Source organism: Dreissena polymorpha, chromosome 1 (genome assembly GCF_020536995.1).
Source record: "Dreissena polymorpha isolate Duluth1 chromosome 1, UMN_Dpol_1.0, whole genome shotgun sequence".
Taxonomy (NCBI): domain Eukaryota; kingdom Metazoa; phylum Mollusca; class Bivalvia; order Myida; family Dreissenidae; genus Dreissena; species Dreissena polymorpha.
In genome coordinates this window covers 91,180,735-91,199,636 of record NC_068355.1, presented here as the reverse complement: position 1 = coordinate 91,199,636, position 18,902 = coordinate 91,180,735, and the positions used below count along the sequence as shown (strand labels likewise).

Sequence of the window (18,902 nt, the reverse complement as noted above, 5' to 3'; positions counted from 1 at the left end):
TGGTTAGCGTGTGGCTATGATATTAATTAGTGAAATTATCATTTTGATTGATAAATGATCATATTATAACGAAAAATCTACTTTTCTGCAAATTTTTTTTTATTTCACTATCAAATGTATATGTTACAAGGTATTCAACTCAAAATCACCCGAAAACGGGGTGCATCGCTTTGAACAGCCATAACTAATTGTGCAGCAATTTTCACGATCTCGGTCTTATTCAACGCAGAAATGAATTTCCTTACTGGAAATGTACATGTCTTGCAATATTTTTACAAATGCTGGGTCAACTTTTAAGAAATAACACGATACACAACTCGCAAGATCTACTTAACATCAATCAGACAGGTTAAATGAATGAAATCTTCATGGAGTAAAGGGCACATTCCCTGTAAAGTTCACGGACTTCGATACCATAATTCAACAAGATTTCTTTGAGAAATACAATGCCCCCCAGTAAGCAAAATATGAAGTTGCTATGTAGTTTATCAGGGTTGCCACCCACCTGATGAAATAAAATTAACAACGTACAAAGCAGTACTACTTGTACACTAATCTATGCATGATGCAAGGCTATATAGTAAAATATTACAAGGGAGGCAAATCTGTAACAATAAATTTAAACTTATTGCATTTGTTTCCCCTGTAGTGTATTACCTCCCCTGTCCTGCTTATATTTATATTAATCAACTAAATTAAACATTTAACACAATATTTAATATACAAAATATACAAAAAAATCTCATATTCTGATAATATTTTTACTGATCCACTGTATTTTACTAAAAGGATGATGTTTCATTGGACTGATAATTATAGATTTAGGATTACAGACCAGTTGCTTCAGTAATATTGTTCAGAGTGTGCCCTGTTGGCAGCGTATGCATTCTTGAATTATCATTCAAAAAACCACTTTACTATTTCGAGTCACCGTGACCTTGACCTTTAACCTAGTGACCTCAAAATCAATAGCATCTGCGAGTCATGATCAATGTACCTATGAAGTTTCATGATCCTAGGCCCAAGCGTTCTTGAGTTATCGTATGACAACCACCTGGTGGACAGACAGACCGACTGACAGACCGACATGAGCAAAGCAATATACCCCCTCTTCTTCGAAGGGGGGGCATAATGAAATGTATGAAAAAAAATCTTACCGTGCTTGCCGTTGCATTATGCATCAAAACTTACTGTCCAGCGCCGTTTGAAACCTTTGTTTACATACATTTCAACTAACCGACATTTTAAAGACACGAGTGATTTCATTGGTCTGATGCAAAGGTGTGTCTTTACAACTGAAGATTTCATTTATTAATTACAACCTGTAGATCTACAGTCAAATACACATGATAACGTAATGCTCGCTTGCTATAAGTTGTCTGTCACTTGATAGTAACCGTTCATTTAAATAAAATAATGTTGACATTATTGTCAGTTATCTGACACGTGTTTATAACGTTAGTTAAATGAATTTATAACAGGTGCAACATGTTTAAACAGCTTCAAATTGGCGTGGGAAAAAAAGTGAAATGTTTCCAGAAGAAAGATGGAGAAATGAACACAGAGTTGGTTTTAAACATTTATTTAATCCACAATAACAGCTGACAACATATTTTGGGTTTATCACATTATTACAGACTAAACAAATGCATAAACTACATTGATGTAACAACTTAACCCAAAAATATAAATACATGTATGTTGCAGACATTTATATTATTGCATACTTAAACATATTTTTTAATGCCTAACAATGTCCATAAAAAACAATTTGTTCCTTGTAGATCATATATAAGATTTCAAAGACACGCAAAGGAAAAAACAGGCATCTGCATACTGGCTGCGTGAGACAAACATAATACCAGTATAGAAAAGATGAAGCTAAATTATCCACATCATGCAAGAATGGGCCTTTATTTGATCGGTGTTGTCCTCATATTATAAACCTGAAGTCTTAACCTGTTATGTTAAAGCACAATGATAAATCCATAGTTTATTTGAATAATAGTGTTATTACATGTATATCAATATTACATGTCCGAGGTTGGCAGTATTTTTCCGAAAGTTGACAAATTTACCGTCACCCTGTCAGACATGTAATATTCATTTTATTATACAGAAAAGAACGTAATGCGCATGCGCGAATGGGACAGTATAATTTTTTACCATTCTGCACGTGAAAGCTAAGATAGGGGGCGACAGTATTTTTTTAGCCGGCAACAGTATTTTTTGGACAGTAAATGTTTTCCCCCTGGGTTGACAGTATTTCTATGTCACGATGGCCTATGGGATTTTAACATTGTGAATAAAAGTGAGGAATAATACAAATTGTTATCACTAAACAAAATTATGTTTTATTTCTGGCTTAAAGGGGCCATTTCACAGATTTTGGCATGTTTTGAAGTTTCTCATTAAATGCATTATATTGATAAATGTAAACATTGGATCTAAAAAGCTCCAGTAAAACATCAAAAATAAAATTAAAAAAGGAAAAAAAAGTAGCCCGCAGCAGGGCTCGAACCAGTGACCCCCGGAGTCCTGGAGTAAAAACCAATTAGACCGCTCGACCATCCTGCCAAGTATGTATTAAAGACGTATTTTATACTTTATATAAGCAATCTTCGTAGTTTCACAAAATTAAACGACAACAACAGAACTCTCCAATTATTCAATCGTTTCGCGTTGCAACGCTTTATAATTTTCAGGTTTTTAAATCGTCAAAAGATGCATATAATGGCTATATTAGACCATGGTAAATGTTCAGTATTACTGTTTCCTTACAAATATCATAACGCAAACGAAAATTTGCGAATCTTAAACAACTTTTATCAATTTTGTCAATTTACCAAAACGTGAAAAGATCCCTTTAAAATGTAAGCTGTTAAAATACACTTCTGAAAGTACATATTTAGCTTACCGCGTTAGAAATTCTAACTAAGAATATAATTATGGTTCTGTTAAACAGATAACTTTGTAAAAACTACCAGCACATACATACGCCAACAAAAAGCTCTTGAGCAAACAAACAAGTGTTGGCACTCAAATTTAAATTATTGGTTTAAAACCGCAATAAAATTACTAGCACAAACATGGATTTACCGGTAGTTCATGTTAAAGTCTCACTATGATTTTGTGTGACGATCAATTACATGTATTATTAACTGCAGATAATGATTAACCCTTTGCATGCTGGGAAATTTGTCGTCTGCTAAAATGTCGTCTGCAGAATTTCTAAAATTAGCATTTTCTTCGATTTTTTTCAAAGAATACTATCAGAATAGCAAACAGTTTGGATCCTGATGAGATGCCACGTTCTGTGGCGTCTCATCTGGATCCAAACTGTTTGCAAAGACCTTCAAAATTTGGTTCCCGCACGGAGAGAGTTAATGATATTATTTTTGTATGTTGTATGTATAATGTTCAACAACCTTGCTTACTCATAAATTAAGTACTCTTCAGAAATAAGTTTATAGTACTATTACTATTGTCATCACTTGCATGTACTTAAAAGTGTCAACATGGGCAATTGGCCTTCTGGAAATAATATATAATTATAATATCTTGAAATCTTGAAATTCTTCACACACACATTTCTGACAAAATCTTAAACAATGACAACTGCTGGTCATTCAACAAAAACGTGTTAGCCTATAACAGATATGCATGAATATGACTAAAATAATATATTAAATTCTTACTGTAAAGGGACTTTAACAGATTAATAAAAAAGCTCATAGTAATTATATAATATCTGTATCAAATTAGTAAAACGGATAACATGTGATAGAAGTTTCATAAAACAAGAGGGCCATGGGCCCTAAGGCGCTCACCTGAGGCCCAAAGGAACTAAACTATTCTGGGAAGGTGGAGTTCAAAATAATTAAAGTACTTCATCAAACATAAATATTATCATAAAGTTCAAAAGAAGAAATTCGCTTGCCTCTGGAAACAATGCTCTTCAGAGCACCGGAGCCATTTTCAAAGTAAATCAAGATATTAAAGGAACATTTGCTCTAAGCATGTTTCATTAAGATTTAACTAAAATGTGACTTATAGAGATTTCACAATGTTTCACTATAGCAATAAAAAGAAATCTGCCACCCACCTCAGGGCCTTGCTTTTAAACAAACTGGAACTATTTTCAGACTCACCTTACAATGATATTTCCAATTAAAAGAACAATCAACCCTTTTTAAAACACAAATCTTTGATAATCACAACAAAACTACCAACCTGACATCCATAAACTGTGTGCCATAACAAGTTGTGTTCCACTCTTATCAGTCTGAAGGTCTTTGATGTGAGCTGGGGCCTATTTCTAGGGACTAAGGTCTTTTAAGCTGCAAGCCTGTTACATCACATTAACAATTCAGGCACAGGCAATAGAGAATTAATTAGTTGCTGATAAGCAGGTGGATGAATGGGATCATGGGAGAAATAAGAGTGCATTCCTGACAAGTCATACATTTATGATTGGAGGTCAAACACAATTCAAATTATATACAGTTGTTTCTCCCATGAGTAATTTTCTATTAAATCAATATTACTTCTTAAAATTTTGAGAATATTTTATAAAGGTTTGCAGATGGCAAAAATATGTTTGTTGCACTTCATCCCCAACCAATCATCAACATAATAATCCTGTTCAGAAAGAAACAAAAATAAATAATAAAAAATTTGGCAATTTTACTGTATATCTTAGCGGCAGAATTAATATGATGTCTGCATGGAGATCATGAATATCATAATATGCATAAATTTCATTCAACGTTTACATTGGTAATTTCTTAGTAAAGTGTAAACAAGGTTACACTATTAAGCCGATTAAAGCCATGTTTTTCAACAGACCACAACCATAAAGAACTCGGCCTAGATATCATAACAAGATATCCATAAAACCAATGTTTTGACCAAGTTTCATGATGATTGGACAAAAAATGTGACTTCTAGAGTATTCACAAGCTTTTTTTTACTATATAAATATAAGGAAAAAGACCCTGGCGGCCATGTTTTTTTACCGATCCGAACCATTTTTTAACTCAACCGTTGTATCAAGGAATCATTTGTGCTGACCAAATTTCATAAAGATTAGGCAAAAAATGTGTCTTATAGACTGTTCACATGTTTTCACTATATACATATAGAGAAAACTGCCCCACCCCCTGGCGGCCATGTTTTTCAAATGTTCACGACTATTTCAAACTCGTCCGAAATATCCACATAACCAATGTTTTGACCAAATTTCATGATGATTAGGCAAAAATGTGACTTCTAGAGTGTTCACAAGCTTTTTTACTATATAAATATAAGGAAAAAGACCCCCCCCCCCATGGTGGCCATGTTTTTTTACCGATCCGAAACATTTTCCAACTCAACCGTTGTATCCAGGAAACAAATGTTCTGACCAAATTTCATGAAGATTGGAACAAATATGTGACTTCTAGAGTGTTCACTTATTTTCACTATATAGAGAAAACTGCCCTGCCCCCTGGCGGCCATGTTTTTTCACCAATCTGGACCATTTTCGAACTCGTCCAAGATATCAATGAAACCAATGTTTTCACCAAGTTTCATGATAATTGGGCAAAGTTGTGACTCCTAGAGTATTCACAAGGTTACTCTATAGCCATATAAGGAATACTGCCCGCCCCCTGGTGGCCATGTTTTTCAACTGACCGGAACCATTTTTGAACTCAACCAACATTTCTTTTAGGCAAACTTTTTGACAAAGTAACATGAAGATTGGGCATCAAATGTGACTTTTAAAGTGTTCAAAAGGTTTTTCTGTTTTTTGACCTAGTGACCTTGTTTTTCACCCAGAATGACCCAGTTTCGAACTCAGTCGAGGTATCATTGGGACAAATGTTCTGACCTAGTTTCATGAAGATCAGACAAGAAATGTGGCCTCTAGAGTGTTCACAAGGAAAAATGTTGACGACGAACGACGCACGCACGCACGACGGACAAAAGGCGATCCCAAAAGCATACCATGAGCACGTTGTGCTCAGGTGAGCTAAAAACTCATCCTTAATGACAGTAATTTATGAACTAGCAATACATTTAAACTAAAAATACAAGTTCCTCTTCTGAAGAAAATGTTGTAGGTTCATGTTGAATGCATTATATGTACAGTTCCTCTCATGTACCTTTTCATTTACCTTTTTTCACATTTAAATCTCTATGAATCAATATGTACAAGTTTAATACTGTTAAAACAAACCATCATACTGCTCATTGAACAATATATTGAACTTAGCCTTATTCTGCATCTATCTTAAAAAAATATTTTTTGACCTATATCATCCTTTATCCTAGCAAAAATGTGAAATTGAGCAGAGATCTGGGAAAACTGGGTTTAATTCTTAAGTGTAATTTTTTGTCGCAGATAAGACTGTGCAGTCTGCACAGGCTAATCAGCGATGACACTTTCTTCTTATATGGATTTTTTTGTTTAAAGTAAATCTCTTCTAAAAGTTTATCCACTTTGTGTATTCCAAGAGGCTAATCTGGGACAAAACTTTACGCACACGCATTAAGCCCAGTTTCTCCAAAACCTTGCGTTATTAATCAGTTACCAACCAATAGCATAATCTTACATTAACATTTGATGTTCTGCAAGCCTCCTGCTACCCAGTTTTTCAGTCTGGCCTTTTTATTACTTGATATGTTGACATTTGATAAATTGTCATGTTAAAATAAATTCAGTTGGCATAAATGGCACTCAAATTCTGCACCAATATTGTTTTAAAACGACATTTAACAACATAATATGATTATTTGTAACAATGATGATATACTAGGAGAGAACATAATGGGTTATAAAAACAAAACATTACAAAATATAGATAGGCATGACATTTTCTACAATGTATTGCCATTTCAGATCACAATGCTTTCTGTCCACATGATATATATTTCTTTTAGACAGAAATGTAAACAACACTGAATTGATCTATAAAAATATAGCTTAATCACATGCAAATGCTTCTACATAAAATTTGCAAAAAAAATATTTCAACTTTTAAACAGGTGACTTCCAAAATTAAGTAAGATATGCGATTTGAAGCTACACAGCAGCAATTTTAGAGAAGATTATTAAGTCCAAGGCCCATAACTTTGCCAAAAAGCAATAAACCAAAACAAAACTCACCCTTCATCTGTTAGTCATGTAGGTTGAATCACATACCAAAAATCAGCTCAATATTTGAAAGCTTTGAGTAAAAAAACTTTTCAAAACTGTTATTATAAAGAAAATTTCTTAGTCCAAGACCCATAACTTGGCCAAAAAGCAATATATGGGAATGAAATTCACACTATCTGTAGGTCATGCAGGTTACTAATTATGGCTCAAATAAAAACAAGAGCACCGAATAACGGGTGCCATGCTCGGCTGTGAAAGCTTGTCAGATTTTTATGCCCCCCTTCGAAGAAGAGGGGGTATATTGCTTTGCTCATGTCGGTCTGTCGGTCGGTCTGTCGGTCGGTCCGTCCACCAGGTGGTTGTCAAGACGATAACTCAAGAACGCTTGGGCCTAGGATCATGAAACTTCATAGGTACATTGATCATGACTTGCAGATGACCCCTATTGATTTTGAGGTCACTAGGTCAAAGGTCAAGGTCACGGTGACCAGAAATAGTAAAATGGTTTTTGAATGATAACTCAAGAACGCATACGCCTAGGATCATGAAACTTCATGGGTAGATTGATCATGACTTTCAGATGACCCCTATTGATTTTGAGGTCACTAGGTCAAGGTCACGGTGACCCAAAATAGTAAAATGGTTTCCGGATGATAACTCAAGAACGCATACGCCTTGGATCATAAAACTTCATAGGTAGATTGATCATGACTTGCAGATGACCCCTATTGATTTTGAGGTCACTAGGTCAAAGGTCAAGGTCACGGTGACCCGAAATAGTAAAATGATTTTCGGATGAAAACTCAAGAACGGTTTTGCCTAGGATCATGACACTTCATAGGTACATTGACTCGCAGATGACCCCTATTGATTTTCAGGTCACTAGTTTTATTTTTTTTAGAGGTCACAGTGACCTTGACTTTTGACCTAGTGACCCAAAATGGGTGTGGCATGTAGAACTCATCAAGGTGCATCTACATATGAAGTTTCAAAGTTGCAGGTGGAAGCACTGTGATGTTAGAGGCAAAGTTAAAGTTTTAAATTAGAGGTCACAGTGACCTTGACCTTTTACCTAGTGACCCAAAATTGTGTGTGGCGTGTAGAACTCATCAAGGTGCATGTATATATGAAGTTTCAAAGTTGTAGGTGGAAGCACTATGATGTTAGAGGCAAAGTTAAAGTTTTATATTAGAGGTCACAGTGACCTTGACCTTTGACCTAGTGACCCAAAATTGGGTGTGGCATGTAGAACTCATCAAGGTGCATGTACATATGAAGTTTCGAAGTTGTAGGTGGAAGCACTATGATGTTAGAGGCAGAGTTAAAGTTTTATATTAGAGGTCACAGTGACCTTGACCTTTGACCTAGTGACCAAAGAATGGGTGTGGCATGTAGAACTCAACAAGGTGCATGTGCACATGAAGTTTCAAAGTTGTAGGTGGAAGCACTATGATGTTAGAGGCAAAGTTAAAGTTTTCTATTAGAGGTCACAGTGACCTTGACCTTTGACCTAGTGACCCAAAAATGGGTATGGCGTGTAGAACTCATCAAGGTGCATATACATATGAAGTTTAAAAGTTGTAGGTGGAAGCACTTTGATTTTAGAGCCAATGTAAAGGTTTTAGCATGACTGCCGGCGGACGGCGGACAACGAGCAGGCTATGACAATACCTTGGGTTTTCCGAAAACAGCCGAGCTAAAATCAGCTTAATATCTGAGAGCATGGCATAGAAAACCGAATGCTAGAAAGCCAGACAGTCTGACTGCTATTAGACCCCCCTACCGGGAATATATAAGAAAACTAAAACCTTACTAGGTGGAAACAAATAATCAATTTAAACAAGTTTACAGAGCATCCCACCAGCCTTGGCAATACTTCATTGCATTCAACATCCGACTAGAATGTAGTCAATGAGCTAAGCTATGGTAGAGCTGGTCTTATTGCATGCGCGTTTAATATTGCCCCTGATTAGCCTCAGCAGCTTGCACACGTTGATCTGAGACAACACTTTCTGCTTTCAAGCAATATCTAATTTACAGGGATTATTATTTAAACAAAGTTAACATTCCATAACAATAAACTGCTGTCATTTTTTTTCTGGTCACAAAAACAAGTCTGAAGAATTACAAAACGTAACGAGTGCTATGAAATATAAAATGTTCATTATGACTGATAAGATTATCTGAAAATAATTTATTCATATTTAGTATTAATACATGTATTTTAAGTTATAAGTTTGACATAATTCTTCTCACTGTACATATTTGTACATGTGTGACTCTACAATAAATCAACATAAAACAAACCAAATCAATACATTAAGGCGATAACATATATATTATGCAGAAGAGAATATGATTAATGTGACAAACAATTGTGCAGAACATAATAAAGAGAATATACATGTACTTACAACAAGCATGGGTCTCACAGATGAATGCTATATTCATATTTACTTTCGTTTTTTATTGATTGTGTGGCAAGGGAACAACTTATTGCGACACATTTTTCAGCGAGTTTCGTGTGAAATCAATATTAAATTTGAGAAAATTTATGGGCACGTTTGCAGAGGGAACCACAGGATCATGCCAAGATTGCAAGGCATCTAACACGTCTACTGCAGCTTGTGAATGGCTGGCCTTAAGCTGCTGCTTCAGAGAAATAGGTAAATATGATTCATGTATACAAAAACAATCTGATTTGTATAACTACATGTATCTGAAAGTCCCACAGTATGTTATGAAAACAGAACAATGATAAAGCAAAACAACTGGTGTTTAAGGTTTTTTAAGATATTAACAAGAAAATAATCAACAACTTTATATATGGCATCAGGGAGACTTAAAATGTTTCTTATTAACAAAAAACAACTTTCATATGACTAGAAAATGATATGCAGAGTTTAAAAGGATACAATCAGAGAATGTGCAGATGTAATAAAAGTCTATGATTTGGAGCCAGAATTTCTTAAAAATTTCAGGCAATGTCAAGAAGTGTGCAGTTGCATTGAAGTGTCAAACAATAATAATAATATAAACAATAAATGTAATACATGTGTACAAATGTAAAAATCTGACCAACAATAAAACAAGAACAATTCAAAACAAAAACAATATATGCTTAAACCAGTCACACCCCCAATTAAAGCTTAAAGCCAAGCATCAGCATTGTTTCATGATCAAAACCACCTAAAGCTAATGCTGAGCATATTCAAACACTTGTTCCCATATGCATAGCTTATCACAGGTAAATATACATGTAATGCCAAGAATGAGAACAAACTTTTAAAACGATTCCTTGCACCAAGTGCCCTATCTTTAATGAACCTATTTTCCCCCACCAAAAACCATAATTTAAGAAAAATATGTGACACTTTATATCTCAAGAGTTGAACATAAAGAACTTCTATTTGATATCTGAAATTTTAGCAAAAAAAGCATTTTTTCATTTTCTTCTACATAAGCCTATGTAAAGAATAGAAGAAAAAAATTGTCATAATATTCTGATTTTTGTTATCGCTGCACTGTCAAGCCATTCCCTACTTAAACAAAAGAAATAAATTGTCAATAATAAATAAAATACATAAAATGAAAAAATGGCAATTTCGTTGTAACAATTGTGATAACTTGGCATACTGAGAGACCTAAATTCAACATTGGGAATACTGTGATAATAGCAGCTTGATTTTTGTATGACATTAAAATTGTTAATTTATATGTGTTAAAATACATTAACAGTTTAGTTTAACCATTTACATATAATTGCAAACATATATATTCCATATATGACAAACTTAATTTAACAAAGCCTACGTCCTAATTGAAAATGTAAACAACACAATACAGCAATGTCTTACTGATATTACAGATAACTATAATGTGCTTATTAATTCACTTTTTTAAAATACTATTTTCAAACATGCCAACTTTTTATTTCAGATTGACTTTACATTTGAAAGTGTTACAATGAGTAATTACCTATGAATTTCAAGTGTTGGCAGATACCTACAGTTACATTATGGAGTTGAAGCAGGACTGCACCAATCATGTTTCAGTGTTGCTCTGGGAAAATGGATCTCTATGCATGAGTGACAAGTACAGTATCAGAATAGCCTGTGCAGTCCTGATATGCTGAACAGGATAAACACTTTCTGCCTAAACTGGATCTTTGTTAAGGCCAAAATAAAAGCGGAATGTATAGAACCTGATTCACATGTGTGAACTGCGCAGGCTTAACTGGGATGACACTTCCCTAACATGCATTAAGCCAGGTTTTCCTAGAGCAAGGACTATTGTTTGACTCTTCTGTGATCTATTGAAGTGAGTTGAGGAGGACTTCGCATCAGTTTTGACGTCCACATCTACTGGCAGACCAACTCATATTGACTTCTTAACATGGGCATCTCTGTGAACATCAGCTTAAAGGGATCTTTTCACGCTTTGGTAAATTGACAAAATTGAAAAAAGTTGTTTCAGATTCGTAAGTTGTTTGTTACTACTGAACATTAACCATGCTCTAATATAGCCATTATGCATCTTTTGACGAGCGTTGCAGTTGAGGAGGAGTTCTGCGTTATCACGTTGCTTGACGTCACGACAATAGCTCACTGCGCAGGACTCAGGACTCATGGTTCGATGCTCCGACTTCTTAACATGGAGCTTTTACGATCCAATGTTTACATGCATGAACCATCTGTGAAAAGGCCCCTTTAAAGACTCACAAGTCAACAAGCTAAATAACAAATCTGATTTCTGTATAAGAAATCATTATTTTTGGCTTCAGCTGTACTATAGCTGCCTTAAGGTACCCAAAAGCTGGGAAAGCATGCTGTCGTTGTTTTTGACATTTCTGTAACTGATGCATGTGCTCTACAGCCATCAGAGTTGCAGGTATCTGTGTTCAGTATGTCATAAATCACTGATATGAGTGTGTCCTAGGGCTGCCAGAGGGCTTCCTTTGCTGTTCTGACACTAGGAGCTCATCTTGCATCAGCTGCAGCGTTGACAGCAACGAATTCTTCTCCAGTGTCAGATTATGCACCTCCTCTTCTAGATTCACTACTTTCTCACATAACTGAGCATTGTCATTTTCAAGTTCATTTCTAGCCCGTCTAGAATCCTCATATTCATTTAGCAGCTTACTTGTGAATTCTTTGTTTTTTAGTTTAATTTCTTCATTCACTTTGTTAGCCTTTTCAAGATCTTCAATTTGCCTATCTTGCATCTGTGTATGATTATCAAGTTTTGTCAACAAGATTTTCATTTGTGCATTTTCATTTTGAAGTTTTCTCAGTTTCTCAGAAGTATCAGAGTCCTGGTTTGCTGAAATATCAGGGGCTGGAGTTTTATTCCTGGTCAAACTCTCAAGGCCATTAGGAATAATTGATGAAATTGTTTCTTTCGAAAACAAAGACTCGCTTATACCTGTAACCAAAAGAGAAAACATACACTCATATGGTTGCCATTTTAATACAATAAAACAGTAATTTTAATAATGAAGGGGATAAATGTATGAATTGGGCATGGATTTGTATGCCATTAAGATACATTTTCAGACTTTTGTGTAAGCCTGAAAACTTCCTGATAAATAAAGATTGGGTGGTCAGGTAAACATACAAATTGTATTTATAGGATCTCAACAAAGTCAAAAAGAACTATTCAACTAAATTTTACAAGGTTTGCTTTACTTTAAACATGTTGAAACTCGTCAGTATGAAATTTCGTGGTTTAATAAAAAACAATTAATTCGTTGACACGTAATTTCATGGATTTCAAATAAAAAAACAAATGATTCCTTGAAACGTAATTTCGTGGATTTCAAATTTTCGGGGAAGACTGGCCGTCATAATATTTTAATTAAACTTTTATTAAAACAACCAGAGTAATAACAAAGCATAATCTGCTAATCTGTGTTGACAGCAAGACTTGAGTTTAATGTGATCTGTAGCAAGAAATTTTTGCCGATTTTTGTCGATAAGAGCGATGAAGCGGCGTACTTGTGGATCCCCCTCGCTAATTGCCGTCAATGTTGTTTTGACAATATTTGCAATTCTCAGAGAAATTGGTCTCCTAGTAGTTACAATTGAGTAATAAGGTGCCCAAAATACACGTGTGAAAACCATTATGTCTCTTTAAACTTTAATTGGCACTAATTGACATATGTGCTAAATCTGCAAACTGTTAATTTGACGACATGAAAAATTGATATTTTATATAAAAACACTACTAGTTATTCATACTAACTTTAAGTAATCATTAACATCGTAGTTCAAACATAAATAATTTACGTCAAATGGGTGGAAAATGAACAACAACATTTTCAATTTGGAAATGTTGGAAATGACATTCGGAAATGACCGATTTCGGATTAAAAATGTATAAATAATCGCTGGTACTTGAATTCATGGTTCAGTGGACCAACGAAATCCACGAAAATTTGTACCACACAAAATTGAATGGTTTTACACTATTTAATTAGAGTGAATAATTGTTTTACATATAGGCCACTGGCTCAGATTTTTTTTAAACATTTTTGCTTAATGAAAATTAGAGCAAACAAATGCATCTTCAAAATAGGTGTATTGTTTAAATTAACTATTGAATTGTTAGATCAAGCTACTAAATATACCAGAATGAGCATCTCTTACCAGCTGATATACAGAATACTGAAAGGACCAGAATGTCTGTTTCCTTATTGATATACAAAATACTGAAGGAAGCCGAATTTGTGTGTCCCTTATCTATTGATAAGGTACAGGAATGTGTGCCTTTTATACCTATTGATATACTTGATACTAAAGGTAGCAGAATTTATATCTCTTACATATTGATACATGGAATACTGAAGGTACCAGAATCATTGATATACGGAAAACTTAGGTTCCAGAATGTTGGTCTCTTACCTGTTGATATACGGAATTCTCCATCGTCAAGACGTAGTATGAACATGTCCTGAATATTGACCTGCACAGGAGGGACTTCTGGTGGTTTCACAACATTCACAGGGGGTGGTCTGTCCTCCTGGAAAAGAAATATCAATGCATGATGCTTCCTCTAAAGTACAATGCATGAACAATTGACCACTAGGTAACTGTACACTGACATTTTGAACACTAGGTTACTGCACACTGACATTTTGAACACTAGGTTACTGTACCCTGACATGATAAACACTATGTTACTGTGCACTGACATGTTGAACACTAGGTTACTGTTCACTGACATGTTGGACACAAAATAACTGTAAACTGACAGGTTCAATGCTAGGTTACTGTACACTGATATATTGAACACTAGGTTACTATACACTGACATGTTCAACACTTGGTTAAACTGACACTTTGAACACTAGGTTTCTGTACACTGACATGTTCAACACTAGGTTACTGTACACTAGCATTATAGACTCTAGGCTACTATAAACTGACATTATAAACACAAGGTTACTGTACACTGACATGTTGAACACAAGATTACTGTATGCTGATATATTGAACACTAGGCTACTGTACACTAACATGATGAAAACTTGATCACTGAACACTGGCATATTGAGCACTACATTACTGTACACTGACAAGTTTAACACTTGGTTACTGTACACTGACATGTTGAACACTACGTTACTGTACACACACAAGTTTAACACTTGGTTACTGTACATCTACATTTTGAACAGTAGGTTACTGTACACTGATATTTTGTACACTAGGTTACTGTCCACTGACATGTTGAACACTAGGTTACTGAACACTGACATTTTGAACTTTATTGTATGCTGACATTTTGAATACAGTGTGTCACTGTACACTGACATGTTGAACACTAGGTTACTTTACGCTGACATTTTGAACCCTAGGTATTTAAAAAATTATTTTAAACACTAGATTACTCTACACTGACATGCTGAACAGTACGCTCCTGTAAACTTACATGCTGAAGACAAGGTTACTGTGCACTGACATGTTGAACACTAGGTTTCTGAACAATGACACTTTGAACACTAGGTCTGTGTACCCTGACATGTTAAACACTTAATTACTGAACACTGACATTTTAAACCATTAGTTACATAACACTGAAATATTAAACACTAGGTTACTGTACACTGACATGTTTTACACTAGGTTATTGTACACTGACAGGTTGAACACTAGGTTTGTGTACACTGACATATTTCTGTTTATTACACTATAAGTATCTTTGTATAGGATATACAATCAGTGAAGTCATGCAAACTCCACATGAGAGCAAAACTGTAGTGAGGTACTTTTGTATTGAGGAACTAAGGGTTTATATTAAATACACCTCAGCTACTAACCATCTTACAATATCTTAATGTCTACCAATTACGTCAGCTTTAAACCATCTTAAGCAATATGATTTGTCATTTCTGTAAGAGATGAGATTCCGTGTAAAGCAATGCTCTTTGAACATTCTTCAATATAAGAAACTGAAACTCAGTCTCAACACAGACACAAGAGCAGCTTGGATAATTTGACCTGCACTCACAAACACTATGCCTGTTATATATGATAGTTATATTAATAATGTTTAAATACTTAGCTTAATTATTCAACACGATTCACATGCTTTTTATAACATGTCTTTTTCAGTGAAAAAACCTGTTTTCAATTCATATAATTTTTTGCACTGAATCCAAAATAACTGGAGTTTAAGAACTTTGTCAACAATTTACCTTATATCCCTGAAATGCTTTACCAGCTATCTTCAAGGGAGAAATGTTTGGATCATTAAGCATAAACAAAATCATTCTGAAAACACATTTAATTCTCAATTAAATATCGTGAAACATAAGGAAGTATTTAGCTCCACAAGCAGTATACAATTTCAAACAGACTGAAAGACAGACTAATATACACACTCCAATGTTCCTCCACTGAAACCCTTTTGCAGATGTATGATAAGAATCTGCCAGAGTGCTGTGAACAGACTGAAAATGCAAAAGTCATCACTTACAACAAGTGTGAGATTGAAATTCTTCACTGTAATCTGCATGGGTATGGGAGTGGACACCTTCTCGTCCTGTGCAAAGGCACCCATATTCAGTAGACTGGACATGCGGAATGTGAACCCAGTGTCCCTTGCAGACACCTCCATCAGCCCCAATTCTGCCCCTTTAGGGACCAGCTTTCCTGCAGTGGGGCCCATAGTCATCTTGAACTTGATGGGATAGACCCTGGGCTGTGTGCTGGCTGGGATTCGGATGATACCTGCAGCAAAATAGCAGAGACGTTTGAAATGATGATCTTGCGTAAAGACAATATTATCTCAATAATTTTGTTGTTGTATCAGATTTTTTTTGTTTAACTTTAATAGGTAAATCTTTCTGACAGATTGACAGGAAAAAGCAACACTTCATTAAACAACTTTTGTTTTTTTCTAACAGTAAACATCTTACACTAAACATGTACCTCCCATGAGAGGCCTTAATTCACTACATTATTCAATCCCAACACTCTTAGTTCCAACACTACCCTTTACTTACATTCCTTGATTTAATACACTACAATACACTTACCTCCCTTAATTCAATACACTACACTACACTTACCTTCCCTAATTCAACACAAAACACTAAACTCACCACCCTTTTATTCAATACACTAAACTGCACTTACATCCCTAAAATAAATACACTACACTACATTAACCAACTTTAGTTTAATACACTTCACTATATTACAAATGTACCTCCCTTTATTCAATACACTACATTATACTTACCTCCCTCAATTCAGTACACTACACTAACCTCCCTTAATGTAATACACTACACTGCACTATAAGTACCTCCCTTATTTCAATACATTAACACATACCAGCATTTCCACTAGCTTTCAAAAATTGGAAGTCCTGACCTCCAAGTCTTAAATTTAGGACGTCCTAGACATAAAGTTGGAAGTCCCACTTTTATTTCAGTACTTTAAGAAAACCCTACTGAATGTGTTGATCGCTGGAAATAAACCTGTTCCAACTCTATCTTTTACCCAATAATCCAGTATAATAACCATTTCTATTTTTCACAACCAAAATATGGCCAATATTGACAACAAATGTGTTAAAGAATTTCATACACACAAATGTCTGCCATTTAAAGCATGTGAGTATATAAAGTTATTTGTGGGATGTGAGAATTCCCATTGAACATGCATAAATCACATGACCAGATGTGTGAGCATCGAGCACCTCCAACAAATGAATGAATAAGTTGTTACATTTACCTCCATTCAGAAAATATTGCAAACGTGAACATTATTTTCTGAGAATAAAAGAGCATGCACACATTCTTCCTGAAGGAATAAGTGGAATTACATATTTGACTGCTGAATAAAAACTTTGAAGCGCAGTGAAGGCTATGATCTTTTTTGGAAGGTAAAAAAAATTGTAGTGCATTTGTTAATGTAGAATTATTTCTCTATCTGAAAACAAGTCGTTTACACTGTATCTACAGCGCTACAGTTGTTGGGATAGGTTAGTATTTATCTGAGACAAGTACAGGAATTTTATACACCTTCACATGGGGTCTGCGTGTATTCAGTTGCCTGAGCGCTGATTTGCTGATGTGATTACAAAAAAGAATTGACAGATGGAAAAATCAATATTGGTCTCTTGCTGAGAAATTCATGAAATGCAGTAGCTCCTAGTCCGAGTCAGCGGAGCGAATGACCGGATTTACTATTATGAATAGTATGTGCTGTGTATTAGAAAACAGCGTACATGCAGATTATCGCATGTCCTTGGGACTTCCACCATTTGTAAAATGGACATATGCCTGCCGTTTTTGGTCATAATTAAAGCCAGGACGTCCACTATCGGAAGCCCTGCCACATACTTAACTGCCTTAATTCAATACACTACACTTCAATTTCCTCCCTTAATTTAATGCACCACACTACACTTATCTCCCTTAATTCATATAGTATATAGTACTACACTAACCTCCATTGGAGGACAGCTTGTTGTAGAAGTCCTCATAGACAATGTTGCCTGTCTCCTCACAGTCAATGGCGCGGGTCTGAAGACAGAAGAACATGTCCTCTCCCTCTGTCTGTATGGAAATCTCTGAGCCAGACAGACGGAATACCACAACAGAAACCTTTGGGTGGAAGTGAAAAGGCAGGTTGAGTAAAGTCTCATGGGTAAATATTAAAAAATGTTTTACAGTTATATCACCATTACAAACATCAACCAATTCATTGTGCAGATTTTATAAAGAACAGTCTAAATTACAAACAATTGAAACATCTGACAGACATACCAGTTCTTTAGCCTTTGATGCAGATGTGCTTTCTGCAAACACACTGGACCGATCATCAGTATCCGTACTGGATGCAGTCTCAGACACACGGGAATGGTTGAAGGCCGGCGCTTCTATTTCTTCGACACTCACAAAATCAAAGTCATCATCTGACGTGTCTGTCTTGATGGATATGCTGGGGTGGTAAAATTAAGTAGTGAAATGTACTTTTCAAAACTGACACTGATGTCATTTCTTTTCTTGTAAAACAACCATGTAAACATCTTTCTTTTAAGCAAAAGATGACTATATGATGAGGTAACAAAAACAATTGGAGGAATCCTAGAAAAATCAGTAGGTATTTATTTTGGAAGAAAAATTTAAGAATATGCTCATGACAGCAATTCACAGCAAATAAGTTATACATTTTTTAAACAAATATCAAGGTTTATTTAGTTAACACAAAATATAAGCAATAAAATTAAACCTATCTGATAAATA

At 35.0% G+C, this 18,902-nt stretch overlaps 1 protein-coding gene and 1 long non-coding RNA gene across 3 annotated transcripts in view; both read right to left on the bottom strand.

Moving 5' to 3' along the window:
- Positions 1–1,566: 1,566 nt before the first annotated feature.
- LOC127840811 (uncharacterized) lies at positions 1,567–11,622 on the bottom strand. Its single transcript, XR_008030560.1, has 2 exons — positions 8,652–11,622; positions 1,567–8,505 (listed from the first exon to the last, which is right to left on the bottom strand). It is a non-coding gene; the product is annotated as an uncharacterized LOC127840811 (long non-coding RNA).
- A 216-nt stretch (positions 11,623–11,838) lies between these two features.
- The window catches only part of LOC127840583 (UHRF1-binding protein 1-like), a 46,917-nt gene continuing 39,853 nt past the window's right edge, over positions 11,839–18,902 (bottom strand). For both annotated transcript variants that reach the window (XM_052368996.1, XM_052369003.1), the window contains 5 exons: positions 18,423–18,597; positions 18,104–18,260; positions 16,121–16,374; positions 14,044–14,161; positions 11,839–12,565 (listed from right to left, as the gene is read on the bottom strand). In XM_052368996.1, coding sequence (XP_052224956.1) covers positions 12,057–12,565; positions 14,044–14,161; positions 16,121–16,374; positions 18,104–18,260; positions 18,423–18,597 — 1,213 coding nt within the window. In that variant the 3' untranslated portion in view covers positions 11,839–12,056. The remainder of the gene's footprint in view (positions 12,566–14,043; positions 14,162–16,120; positions 16,375–18,103; positions 18,261–18,422; positions 18,598–18,902) is intronic.